The sequence below is a fragment of the Falco peregrinus genome, chromosome Z (genome assembly GCF_023634155.1).
Source record: "Falco peregrinus isolate bFalPer1 chromosome Z, bFalPer1.pri, whole genome shotgun sequence".
Classification (NCBI taxonomy): Eukaryota; Metazoa; Chordata; class Aves; order Falconiformes; family Falconidae; genus Falco; species Falco peregrinus.
In genome coordinates this window covers 17,635,519-17,649,962 of record NC_073739.1, presented here as the reverse complement: position 1 = coordinate 17,649,962, position 14,444 = coordinate 17,635,519, and the positions used below count along the sequence as shown (strand labels likewise).

At 37.1% G+C, this 14,444-nt stretch overlaps 1 protein-coding gene across 1 annotated transcript in view; it reads right to left on the bottom strand.

The window, feature by feature from the left end:
* AP3S1 (adaptor related protein complex 3 subunit sigma 1) overlaps positions 1–14,444 on the bottom strand; it is a 35,250-nt gene that overhangs the window by 12,010 nt on the left and 8,796 nt on the right. Inside the window, exon 4 of the mRNA XM_055791055.1 lies at positions 8,172–8,243. Within this exon, the coding sequence (XP_055647030.1) occupies positions 8,172–8,243 (72 nt within the window). The remainder of the gene's footprint in view (positions 1–8,171; positions 8,244–14,444) is intronic.

Genomic DNA, 14,444 nt, shown 5'->3' with positions numbered 1-14,444 from the left:
CCACATACTTTCTAGGAAAAATCCAGAGTTTATATGTAATGTATAATATTTTAATCCCATTATAATTCTGAAAGAAGATTTTATTACTTTTCTGATATAAACACATTGCACAATCTGAGACTTCAAAGCAAAATTGTGCTACTATTTTGGATATTACTACAATTTCTCTGTCGATCAAGGATAGAAATAAATGCCTGAATCAAACAATGCCAAAGGCAAGTTGCAGGTAATATATCAAAACCCACTACACTTCTCAATTCTGTGCCATCTCAAAAATGAGATTGAAGACTTGTTCCCCTGAGAAATCATTAGTATATTTCTGTAGAAACTTACAATGAATGTGTTTAGAGGCTGAAAATAGCTCTTCCTCTCTGCCTACTGCTGCTCAATATAGCTTTAAGAATCAAATACTTATGAGAAAGACCAACAATCCTTAGTGAGCCATTCTTATTCCTGGCATATATATGTCCCTCATAACATACCAAGGTAAAAAGCGTAATTTCAAAGTGGTGCCAATAATTCTCCTGATTTGTTACTAAGTGGATTTAAAAGCTTTTAACATCACAATCAGCTAAAAGCTAAAGACATGGTAATCTAACATTAATTTACTCCACACTGACAATCCAAATACACTGAAAGACATCACCACTATTTACTGCTACTTGTTCATAGCATAAGGAAACAGCTTATAGCTGTACACAAATAGGAGTTAGCAAATACATTGTATAGGCTACCCGAAATACTAAAATAAAATAAAATAAAAATTTACATTTGCATTTGGTCACAAATTGGTGAAGAATCACATGAAAAATATTGATTTTCCAGGCAGTTCTCAATTTTACTCATACAGAAGACTTGATAATATAAGCTGATGATGTAAGAAGTTAACTTAAAGTGTTGTTAGTATCAAAAAGAAAATATCAAATATTTTAATATGGAAGCTACTACAAAAAAAATTAAGAGACACAAAAATGGTTTTTTATTTTTCCTTAACTAGAAGGTTAACAACAACCACTAACAGCACTTAGAGGACAACAAATCTCTGCCACTGGCAATGGTTATAAAGTATGCAACTTTAAAGAGGCCTGTCTAAAGATGTTATAGAATCACAGTTTATTAATCAACACAGTATTAGATTTGATAATTCCTTAGGGAGCAGAAGTAGACAGATTTGCAGCTTCAGTCACAATCACACGCCATTCCAAGATCAGTGATGTTTTTAAGCTTCCGCACACGTTTAACAAGCTTTCTTGACTACTCCACAACTTGTAAGCCATGTGGCATTCTCCTCAGAATATAGGAAGACTAGCTAATACAATATGCATGGCCACCAAAAACAAAACATAAAACCTACAAAGATCTTCATAATACATTTATTTATAACAATACATAAATTTATCTGATGATTTTGGTTATATTTTATCAATAATTTACTAAAGAAGTATTTTTCACATGCTATGAAATTTTGGGATTTTTCTGGTTTCTGAATGGGCATTATACAGACTTACAGGACTAACAAACAGTTCATTTCTCCCTACAGAAGTGGAAAATTTTCTGGCTAGTCTTATCTAATCTGAGAATTTACTATGACATGGTTCTTTTCCATCTTTCAATAAAAATGCAGTGTAACAATGCAAACACCATCACTTGCTGCTGCAGATTAATAGATTTGAATTTTATGCAATGCATAAATGCACCTGGCTCCAAAACAGCAACCACAGTCATCATGTCCAGATTTTAGAGGAGTATTTCTCATTTTGCTCTTTTTGGCAGAGCTGGTGATGTCAAGGAAGAAATTCCAGCTTAACTTTAGCCTGAACTGGTAGCCCCAAAATTCAGGAACTATTCACTTCAAAGTCAAAAAAATATTTCCATTGTTGAAGAATATGTTTTAATTTGTGGAGGATACCTGAAACTGCACTGAGAAGTCATAAGAGTCTAAATTCCAGCCTACATCCTGGAGAAGCAAAGGAATTTAATTCAATTTCCACTTAACATTCTTGAAAACTTTAGTATAGAACTTGGCCCTTTCATTTAAAGCACAGGAATAATTCACATGTATTTCTGACTGAAGTGGCAAGAAGTGACACCTCCATACGTTCCTGATTAGTCCGACTTGCTGAGCAGAGAACTTCATGGAACAGGCTGTGGAAGTCTAGTAGGACAGAACAAAAGAATGAAGAAGAGCAATCTTGATCTTTACAGGTTATTAATTTGTTTTAAAATAAAACAAAAAATAATGAGTTATGTTTTTACGAACAACAAAAAAAAAGAGACTTCTTGTCCTGGTTTCAGCTGGGATGGACTTAATTATCTTCTCAGGAGCTAGTGCAGTGCTGTGTTTTGGCTTTGATGTGAGACTTTTCAGCTCGTTGGGCCTTGCCAACAAAAAGGCTGGAGGAGCACAAGGAACTGGGAGGGGACACCGTCAGGTCAGCCAACCCGAACTAGCCAAAGAGGTATTCCATATCATGGGACGGCATGCCTGGTATGGATACCATACCTGGTGGGTTGGCTGGGATGGGACGGGCAGGTCGCTGCTCAGGGACTGGTTGGCCAGTTGTGAGCAGGTGCATTGAGCACCGCATGTTCCTTTCCTCTTTTCCCTCTGTTTTTTATTCTCTCCCTTCCACTTTTCATTGTAACTGTTATCATCGTTATTATTGTTCTTTCATTTTTATTCTATTCCAATTATTAAATTGTTCTTATCTCAACCCTTAAGTTTTACATTCCTTTCAACTCTCCTCCCCATCCCTCAGGGTGAAAGAGTGAGCAAGCAGCTGCGTGGTACTTAATTACCGGCCAGGGTTAAACCAAGACACCGCTTTTCTCAGGTAATCTCTTTCTAAAACAGCTTACTGATAAACTGAGGCATCACTCATGATGTGATGATACACATGATACTCTGAAACACTGAGAGCTGAAGCTCTAAAATAACAGGCTGAACTCTATACGAAACCTATAACAAAATAAGAGATTGAGCATTTGATTAAGTTTTCACAAGTGCTCTGGCTTCTCTGAAATAGATTGCAAGGTGCCCTTAAAAAGAAATGTAATGAAATTATGCCAGTTTTAGTGACTATTTCCCTCCACAATAGGTAAAGGTAAGCATTTACAGTCCTGTCAACACTACTCATAACAGATGTAATTTTTTCCTCTAGAGGGCTACTGACATGGTAAATATATAATGTATTATTAGACTACATCTAGAACAACACTGTGTCCAGTCTAGGGCCTACAAGTGGACGGAAGACATCAATAAATGGAGTGAGTCCAGCAGAGAGCCACTAAAATTGTTGGGACTAGTGCGTTTGTCCTGCGCAGAGAGGTTGGAGCAGCAGGGTTGGATCAGCTTGGACAAGGTGGCGCCTGGGGTACCTAACAGCAGCCACCAGTGCCTACAAGGGACTGTCAGTGAGTGGGACCTTCTCAGCAGGGCATGGCAGAAAGGCAAGGGACAGGAGAGACTAAGACTCACTTCTCCAGGAGGACAGGCAGGCAAGGCGGTAGCACAGGCTGCCCAGGGGCTGTGCAGGCTCCCTCCCTCCCTGAGCAGCCCGGTCTGACCCCCATGGCTGACCCTGCTGGGAGCAACGCCTTGTACCAGGCACCTCCCTAGGTCTATAATAGAATTCTCTTAGAATTTTATGGTAAAAATGTGGTACTTCATGATGTGGAGAAAGTTTCACTGGTAAAAACAAATGCTTCAGAGCAGAACCTTGCTCTATCCATTATAGGCAGGAAATCCAAATTTTCAGGAAAAGCTATACAGAAAGAATTAGAGACTATGTAAGTGTAATGCATATGTCAGCAATATTAATTGTACTAAAAATGTCTGTGTATATATATATGAATAGGAAATTAAAAAAAAAAACACGTGTGTGTATATATATTTGAAATTAGGAAAGACCAATTCATTGCATTTCTAGATACAATGGTCTTGCATCAGCCAACCTCATAAAAAAACAGATTATGAGATTATAAAACTGCTCAGGAGCATACTAACACTTACTACTTCTCAAGTGTAGCATAGTTACACTCACGCATGCTTAAAAGGCTTTATTAAATCAGAAAGCAAAATCCACCTAGTTCATTATCTGGTTTCAAAAATTCACCAGTTGACACTCAAAAAAATTATGCAAGAAATCTTTAGAGTATGATCTATCCTGACATAAACTGTCTGTTTCCAAATATCCCCATTTTAAGGACTCCTGAAACACAGTTTATTTGCTGTCTCTTGCTATATTATTGTATTTTATAACCCCTGCCAGATTTTCCTTTGGTTAACACATCTTATTACTTTTTAACCTATTTATAATATTCTTGGTATCTATGATAAAATTGGACATTCTGTAATTTAATTATCAATCACGAAAAACGCATTTTATTTATTTCAAATGTACTTCCTGAAATGTCATCTAATATCCTGCTGCTCTCTATTCCTGAGAAACAAGAGTTGTTATTTTCTTCGGACCCTTTAACACTTTTTCAATACACTTCTTACTTCCCTGCCTCTAGTATCTTGAATATTTAACAACTTCTTCCATGCAAACTGTTCCAACCTTGGATCGTGCTTAACTATTTTTTTTCCCTGCTTTTAGTATGTAATATGGAAGTCTAACAAGCAGTATTTAGAAATCTTTATAAAGCATGAACTGACACAGTAGCTAACCATTTTTTTGTCTTGCCTCATTTTTCTTCTAAAGGGACGATTTTCCAAATAACAATACAATTAATTTTACTCACTAATCTGTAATGAAAGGAAATCACAACTATGACTAATAATATTATGTAAACATTGTAATCGATTTACTCCCTTCTCTTAAATACACTATAAGAATAAAACAGTACTAGCAAGTTTGCCCAGACATAAGCAGTAGCAAGACACACATTTTTAATACTATTTTTTATTTTTCATTACAAATACATATTAACTTATCAAAAACATTTTATTTTCTCTACTTTTTCTAACTAAAAAAATCACTAATTATTTTCCTAAATAAACAAAAAAATTTCTGAATTAAAAAGCATTAAGTGGCAATGAAGTGCAAAATACACTTCAACAGTGTATTCAAAATAGTGTCTAAGAAAAACTGAAGACACATGGAGTACACCTCTTACATTTATATTCTAAAAGAGATCAGACTGTTGAGACCATCACCTTTTCAAAATCTGAAATTTCCATTGTAGTAAGAATTCTGAGGTGCTTTTACAAAAATCAAGAGTTCTACTTCTGTTCCATGAGCTGTCTAAAAGCAAGAATGTGTGCTTTCATAAATGTGAAGAAGGAATGCATCAAGAAAAAACTCTCCCAGGAAAATCTGGCAAATATGTTTTCTTGTCTTTAAGCTGCAATCTGATTCTGGAGGGTTCACTGTTCTGGTCAGATAAACTCTTGGAAGAGATCATGATACTCCCAGAGATATTTCACTACGTGCCAAAATCTTGTGGAAAAATAGAAGTATTTCCTTACATCCCTAACTGAACATATTCTAATATTTTAGTTGTAAAAGATGTTTACGGTAGCTTTCCGTGACATCTTTTCCATCAGAAAGTGTTACACCCCTGGACTCAGTGTAGGAATCAGTACAGGACTGAAATAAAGCTCCTTCTCTTCAAACGTTTTGCTCCAGCTATAGCAAGTTTGTTTTTAATACAGCTCATCTGTAAAAATGCTCAGTTCTCTCCTGTACAAATTACACTTCCCAGCACCCTGCTACAGCACACAAAAACCACTATTTAATTCCCACCTATATACCTCTCTCCAAATCAATTTCTAGTACTATACCAATAGTCTTCTTGAATAAGCATCTCTCTTGGCTCCAGGTTACTATAAGCCATCACTGGGTCCTGTATAATGATGGCTGCCTGATGAAGGTAAATGTTTCCTTATAGAAATGCCACATAAAATGCTACTGAAGAGGCAACAGCTGTTGAGATTACACAGTTTTAACTCTCTTAAATGCTACATAATTTTTTTACAAGAAAGGTCTTTCTTGTTTTTTAGGCCATTCTAGCAAGAGGGTTGAAATAAAGTTACCTTCCACAACTACATCAAGAACTGAAGACACAGATCAACTCTTATCCAAATCGATTAGTCACATCCTCACTCTTCTCAACACCAGGCCGCTCAAAATGCAAATATTTGAAATGTTTTGCTCCAAACACATCCCACATGTAAGTATCCACTATAACTAAGACTCTGTTTAGACAAAACATCCAGCAGCAGTTGCTGGTTTTCCCTGTTGCACACTTGAAATTTATTAACAAGCCAGGCCACGAATATCTGACAAGAGAAAGTCATTGTGTTATAACTCAGAAGACTCAGTTAATTTTGCTGCTTGACAAAGTGAACTTCCCAGCAGTTTAGAGAGAATTTAATGCTGCAGTTTCATTCTCACAGATACATCTTCCTGGGTTTTTTTCTTACAGATCTACAAGAATACTAATGAACTTAAACTGTACTGAATCAAATGTTTTCATCCTATGTTGTGGTATAAAGTAAGCCTTACAAACCAATTACACTGGAAGAAAAAAAAAAGCAGAATGGAGATGGCATGAGATTAGTCATAACTGTACAACTAATGCTACAGTACTGCTGGTAGTAACCTTGCGCTACTGTGTAAGTTCAGGTTTCTGTTTTGTATTCTTTTGCTGACTTACACTCAAGTTAAAAATTACTGCAGTGGTTAGCACCATGCTAAAATTTTTTTTCACTCAAGGTTTTGCTGACCTTATATTTTGGAAATGGGTTACATTTTCTGAAATATTTAATTAGTATTTAGGGTTCACATTTTCCTCAGAGTTTGAAAATCATAGCTTCAAGATTTAATGGGATTCTCATGCAGTTTCTTGGTAAATCAAATAAAACACTTAAATCTTAGCTTCCACTTGACAAATAGTTTTCAAGAAGAAAATATCATCTATATCTGATACAAAATAAAATATTCTTCAAAAAATTCAACATTCTGAAGCATGTAAGTTCTCTACAATTTATTGGAAAGATGTTTCTCCTATAAAGTGTAAAAGACTACTTATGTTAAGGAATGCTACTGAATGAAACATGCTACAGAGCAACAGCTTGGACTGCGTAGCAGCTGAAGTATTCCACAGCTAAAGGTAAAGATCAAACTTCTTACCACAAAATGATGGCAGTATTTGGGTTCTTTAAGCTCAGAAGCCAATATCTAAACAACTCATAAATTCTTTTGTAATTTAACCTGCCATTTTAGAAAAAGCTAACATGTTCCAGCCAGGCTAGAAATCGTAATGGCTTTTCATGAGCACAGTATCAGTTCAAAATACCTACTCAAGGTAATTTGCATTTCACTGCCTGGTCAAGGTACAGGTGTTTTTTCCAAAATAACTTCCCAATTTTGAAACAAACTCAGCCAGTTTCAAATGGTTATTTATCCAATTATCCAAATGGATATTTGTTGCTATTTTTACTTCACTTTAGTGTTTTTTGTCTTATTTTGTTTTTGTGTCTTTTGCTGTTGATGCGAAAAGATGTTCACAGATGGGGAAAGGTGACTGCACAGAAAGCAAGAGTAGGCACAAAATGCAACTGAAGAAATAAATTCTGTATAGTCAATTCTTAGCATTTTAGGTATATCCTTTTAAATGAAACGTTACTACAGTAATAGCATTTCTGAAAACTGGGTTAATAAACAAAATACTTGTTCCTGATAGCTGGGAATATTCAAACAAGATTGTTTCTAAATGTTTGAAAAAAGATGTGATGTCTGTTTCTGATTTAGAAGAAAAAGATCCACACAGTATTTAAATTACACAATCATAGCATTTGAAAGGCAACTGCCAGCCATAATTGGAAAAACCCCATAACTTCAGTTGAGTAATATAACACCTAACCATAAACAAAACAGAACAAATTATTTCTTGAAACTAAGTCCTACTCTGGGAATATTCAGATGTCTCCAATCTGACAATTATATATGCAGTAACACTACAAAGAGCTCTTGCATTATTTTATTTTTCCTCAGAAATACATGTTCCACCATAGCAGCTTTTAAGTCTTAAAAACAGTATGTTGGTAGAAATTGTCTAGATTTCACTGACAATAAAAGAATCACTGCAGAGTTTAATATCAAGTGCCATTTGAACCTAACATTTTACTTGACAAGAAGTATTATGACAGCTCACCACAGTACCTTGTCTACATGGAAAATTAAATCCAGTTCACAGACATTTTCAAAGCATTTGTCTAATGTTTCCACAAATACCTGAAAAGAGAAAAAAAAAGCCTGAGGTCAAGCTTTAACAGAAACTCAATAGCTCCATCAGGTGTGAGGTTTAACAAAAGCAAATACAGAAAGTAAACACTGGGCAGATTTTAAGGCATTAAAAGCATCTATAGAAATTATGTAGTTAACATTGTTATGTCAACAGTATGTTATCTGTAGAGGGCAAAACCATTAAGCACAAGTCAGTTTATGTTATAACTCTGCTAAAAGTCACAGTTTTAAATAATAGTTACATCTTGAAAAAACAGCAATATCATATATGCTTCAATTTTCTCAGCTGTGATTCAGTGTTCCTTTCCATTTCATTAGAGCCCAATTATTAAGCAACAATCAGCTAGGGTTTTTTTTCAGTATTATTATTATTTTTAACCATTACTATACTGCAGGCATCTCCTGGTCATCCAGACTACTGTTAACTTTGCCACACATAGGCACATGTGTAATGCAAACAAACTGTCAGCATCATGCAAGTGTCAGCATTACAACTTCCAGCAACAGTACAGCAGCTTTCACCTGATTTAGACCTCCTGAATCCAGGATGGACCAAGGAAAAAGGTAGCTGTCTTAATGTCACACCTGCTGATCCTATCAGGCATAACACCACATAAATTTAGAGAAGTCCAGCAGTTTGTACCCAGTCAAATAACCTCTCCCTGAATCTAGAATGTGAGTGCACAAAGCAGAAAAAAACCATAGCACCTGCTGAAGTCCAGCCACTGATCTCTGCCAGATATGGACTGCACATTACCCCGCTCTGGGTGCTTCTGTAACAGATTCCTTGGTACTCATGTTAGCCACTTTTGGCACACCAAGAGCATCCCAGGCCCCAATTAGGCCAGACAATGAAAAGATGACTGTACTTACACTCCTAATGCTCCCAAATGCAAATCACCATGTGCTTGTGGTGAGTGCTGACAAAAGATTCCAGTCCTAGGGAAGTATAAGCACAAGTTCCTTTATGCAACAGAGAACACCTACTGACTTAGATGAGGTGTGTCATGACCTCCAAGTTAAACATATACTTGAGTTTGAGAGCTTCGGATCCTCAAAATTAAAAAGATTTTCTGTAAGAATTTACAGATCATTTATTAATGACCAGTAAATAGGCTGCAATTTATGTGATATTTTAATCTTAGTTTTAGATGGTTTAAGGCCATTTTGTCACAATATGCATTGATACTATTTATTAATCACTAAATGTATTTTGGGGGGGTTTGCAACTCTAAACTGAAACCCTAAAGCAGCAATATGGAAGGAGTTAAACATCTGATTTTTATTCTCTCTCCTTTCAACATGGTTTGTTAATCATGAAATACTTTAGGTTAGAAAGGCCTTTAAGATCACTGAATCCAACCATTAACCTAAAACTGCCAAGTCCATCTCTAAACCACACATCTACACATCTTTTAAACACGTCCAGGGGTGGTGACTCAACCACCTCCCTGGGCAGCCTGTTCCAATGCTTCACCACACTTTCAGTGAAGAAAGTTTTCCTAATCTCTAATCTAAACCTCCCCTAGCGCAACTTGAAAGCTGTTTGCTCTTCTCCTGTTGCTTGTTATCTGGGAGAAGAGACCAACCCCCACCCGCCCACAGCCTCCTGTCAGGCAGCTGTAGAGAGCAGCAAGGTCCCCCCTGAGCCTCCAGACTAAACACCCGCAGCCCCCTCAGCGGCTCCCCACAAGACCTGTGCCCCAGCCCCTCCCCCAGCCCCGCTGCCCATCTCTGGACACGCTGCAGCCCCTCTACGTCCCTCTTGCAGAGAGGGGCCCAGACCTGAACACAGGGTTCGAGGGGCGGCCTCAGCAGTGCCCAGGGCAGGGGGACGGTCACTGCCCTGGTCCTGCTGGCCACACTGCTGGGGACACCAGCCAGGGTGCTGCTGGCCGCCTGGGCCCCCTGGGCACACTGCTGGCTCCTGCCCAGCCGGCCGTCACCCAGCACCCCCAGGCCCTTTCCCACCAGGCCCTTTCCAGCCGCTCTGCCCCAGCCTGTAGCGCTGCGTGGGGCTGGTGTGACCCAAGGGCAGGACCCGGCACTGAGCCCTGCTGAACCTCACACAACTGGCCTGGGCCCATCGCTCCAGCCTGCCCAGGTCCCTCTGCAGAGCCTCCTGCCCTCAGGCAGGTCAACACTCCCCCCAGCTTGGTGTCATCTGCAAACTGACTGAGGGTGCACTCGATCCCCTCGTCCAGTTCATCATAAACAGAACTGGCTCCAGTACTGAGCCCTGGGAAACACCACTTGTGACCAGCCACCGAGTTTAACTCCATTCACCACAACTCTTTGTGGGTAAAAAGCCTGCTTCTATAGTTAGGTATTTGTCTACAGACCCAGTAAAACATGTCTACTGGATGTGAGCCATTTCCAGTTGTCTACCTTGCATATCAAGAAAGATTACTTTCACATCTCAATCCCTGGTCTCAGATCCTGCTTACATTATAAAAGAGAAGATGATCATACTCTGCTGTTGCTATTACTACTATTATCAATCTCCATTTTAACGTCAAACTACATCTAACTTATGTTCCATGCATTTAGAACAAGGATTCTTCTTTAATATCAAAATACCAATTCATAACTTAAAGAAGGAATGTAGAGCATTTTCACAGGCAGACTCAAGACAGTAAGGTTCACTGACAACAGTTAACTGGATATGCTTCTGTTAAACTATACTGAAGCTAAGTGAAGCAGATCTTTTTTTTTTTGTCTTAAAGGTTGTTGTTAATTTGTTGTGATAGTAAGTCTTCTACGAAGAAGGTATGCAAGCAAGCAAAAAAAGCCTATGTTAAGCAGAAGAAACTACACAGGTCACAAATATAATGCAGCAAGACAAATGACCAGAGATGTTCTCTTACTTTCCTTGTACCTTAGGAGAATGAGGTTACAAAGACAGTGCTGCTTGGTATTAGCTGCAGGAAGAAGATTGGAAATAAAAGTGTAAACGTAATCTTTATCCAAATATATTAATTAAAAGAGATAACAGTTTGACACTGTTTTTGAAAGAAAATAAAATATTCCTCATATACATCACCAAGTTTGCACATGAACTTGCATACTCCGGTTTTGACATCTATTTAGTTCCTTGAAAAAACAAAGGAACATGCTGAAAACAAATGCAACACGAAAACCCTCCAAAAATCCCCCACAGGTGTGTGTGTTTAGTAGTAGTACGTATGCCCACACATCAACACCACGTAGTCTTACTTTTGTGACCTTTGTCCACTAACTAGGGCTTCTCCTATAAGGTTTGATTCATAGTTACAACGGTTACTTTGAAACCTTTACATGTTACATTGCAACAACACCACACATTGAATGAACTCACAGACTTCTGCTTGCAATGCATGACCAGTAATCCACATCAAACATTTTCTAATCTAAGAGAAATCACATGGCACAAAGTACTCTTCAAAGAAATTTCTAACTGGCTAAGGACTTCTGGTGGAAACTTTGGAAACTTCCTCAATCTTCCATTCACAATGGAGAGTTCACTCACAGTAATGCCAGCACTTATAAGGTATACATCTATTACAAATAACTGGTCTTTAAAAGCATTAGTCTACAAGGTAAACTAGGTTTTTACAGTAATGTTCCTTGACCTATTTTAAGACACTTTCAAATAATTGTTATAGTAAATAAAATTAAAGCCACTTTCATCATCATTGTAGCTGAGAGTCAAATGAATTCCACACTATGGCAACATTGCTAGAATTTAAGTACTTCAGTAATGACTTCAGATGCACCTAGTGATATTACTGGAAAAGAAACATAAATAAGTGACTTAAGTAACAGTAAAATAACTATGCATGCACAACGAATTACTAGCTCCCCCTTGTGCTTCACTTTTGAAATCATAGTCTTTTACAGTTCGAAGAAAAACCCATGTACATCTATCTCTATGCAAGGCAACCAGAAAAGAAAACAAACAAACAAAAAACCAATCCAAAAGGAAAACCCACACCTTTCTTTTGTAGTAAATATACTTTAATATTAAAGCCAGATACACACCTGGAGACTAAAGTATATGAATCAAAATAACAAATTGTTATTGGTTATATATAAGCCAGGTGCTTCCTATACTCAGCAATATGACAAAAAGTAAAGCACTACATCTACCATGAAGGATTCATTTTTTCATTAGGTAAACAACAAAACACAGGAATCAAATATACATTAATATTGGGAAGACAACAAGGCTAGCAGAAAAATCAGAACACCAAATCAATTAAATGCATCTGATACTAGATAATGTCAAATACTAACAAAAGCAGGTACCAAAATTAAGTAAAATCAATAGGTGTAACTCATATAAAGAATATCCCATCCTTCTTCCTAGGCTAAATAGCAATGGTAAATCTTAAGATAGAATTCATTCAATCAGCCCATGGAAAGCCCTGTCCTTCACTGCTTTTGACTGTTCAAATGCTACTTCAGACTCATTTAAAACATAACAGTCTGAATGTGCAACCAGTTTTCCATACGCAAGACTAGTTTCTGTTCTGCTCTAAGAGTGGCCTTTAGTAAGTCATCATTCACATATTGTTGCAAGCACATGAAATCAACTACCAAGCTTTCACAGCATTTCTAATTGGGAAATCCTTGGAGCAGCTGCTGCATTTGTCCACACTTACACTGACATCCCAGTTTTCTTTCAAAAACTTTTTTTTTTAAAAAAACTATTCATAGATTATTCAGAGAATGCCAAGCTTACAGTGTAAGCAAAAGACTGTACAAGTCCTGCTGATTAGTCAAAACAGAAGTGTGGTCTTTGAAGCAGACCTATCAATAGACAAACACATTACTAACAAGACTTTTAAGGTCAACATGTTTTTTTTTACTTTTAATTAATTCCTGCCCTTTACTTTCCACCAAACTCTAAAATAAACTCATAGTGTTAACTGAGAACTAGTTAATGGATTTGTCTGCCAAAACATGTATCCTAGTTGTACGTCTCTCCTTTTTTTATTTAATTCCATAAAAGCATCTCTGGTCAGGATGATTTATCTTTAAGAACTGAGAAAAATATCATTTGTGAACTGCACTGCGTTTCCCCCATGCATCTTACTGAACATTATCTTGCATGGCTATATACAACTTTTCATGGAAGACTGATCTCACTGATTTAACTGCTTACTGCATCAACATGTCTTGGAAGTACAGCAATGGGCTAAAATTCTCGAAAATGCTTAAAGGTGACATAGGCTTTTACGTCCATAACATAGGTACCATCATAACTGTCACTCAACTTTTTCCTCATGGCAGTCTACAGCTAGTTATATCTTGTTATGTACTTTATTTCCATGCGCTATAACCTTACACTTCACAGGCTAAAGCGTCTGAAATAGCTACAACTCATGACATAATTTACACTGAATCCAAAAGACTGGAAAACCTACCTAGCACAGATACTGATCTATCTCCCATCCAATTAATCAAAACCAATAAACAGAACCTTGCTTTTGTATTTAAAAAAAAAGAAACTGAACAAAAATTTACAGTATGAATTTGCCTGAGGTGTTCAAACACATATAGTTTGAACACAGTATAAAATCTGAGGCAGAGTCTATGAATACATACATACAATGCATTCACTAAGGCTGAGCCAAAAACCCCCCTGTGAAACAGCTCTGACCCAATGGTGATACAAGTAACCTTCACAGAAGTATCTTAACTATTACAACAAAAACTTCATGCTGAAAAGAACTGCAGACTGCCATATGTAATCTAATCCACTATAGATTCATTCAGTTTATAAGACAGATTAAAGTGCTAGACTGAGTTCTAGGTTCATTTCACCAGCTCATTTTCATGAAATCATAAACTGGCCCTCTACCTAACTACTTATTCAAACAATTCAGCCTATGTATGATTCATAACAAACCACAGATGGCTTACTCTTACCTGTGCTGTCCCTGAACTACAGTACACAAAGATGTATGAAAATGGTTCAACACTTCTCTACAAAAAACAAAGCTCTTTTTGGTGTATATACTGCCAGTCTGCATTGCACATAGCATTCAGAAGCAATAACAAACTTTGAGGGTACTTTTCCAGTGTAAGATACATTTAATTCTGATTGTTATTGCTAAGAGGATTAAACAGATCCTTCTTGTGAGCCAGACTAGAAAAAAAAAATGTTTCATTAATCTTTGTATACCTTAAAATCAAACGGTTGAA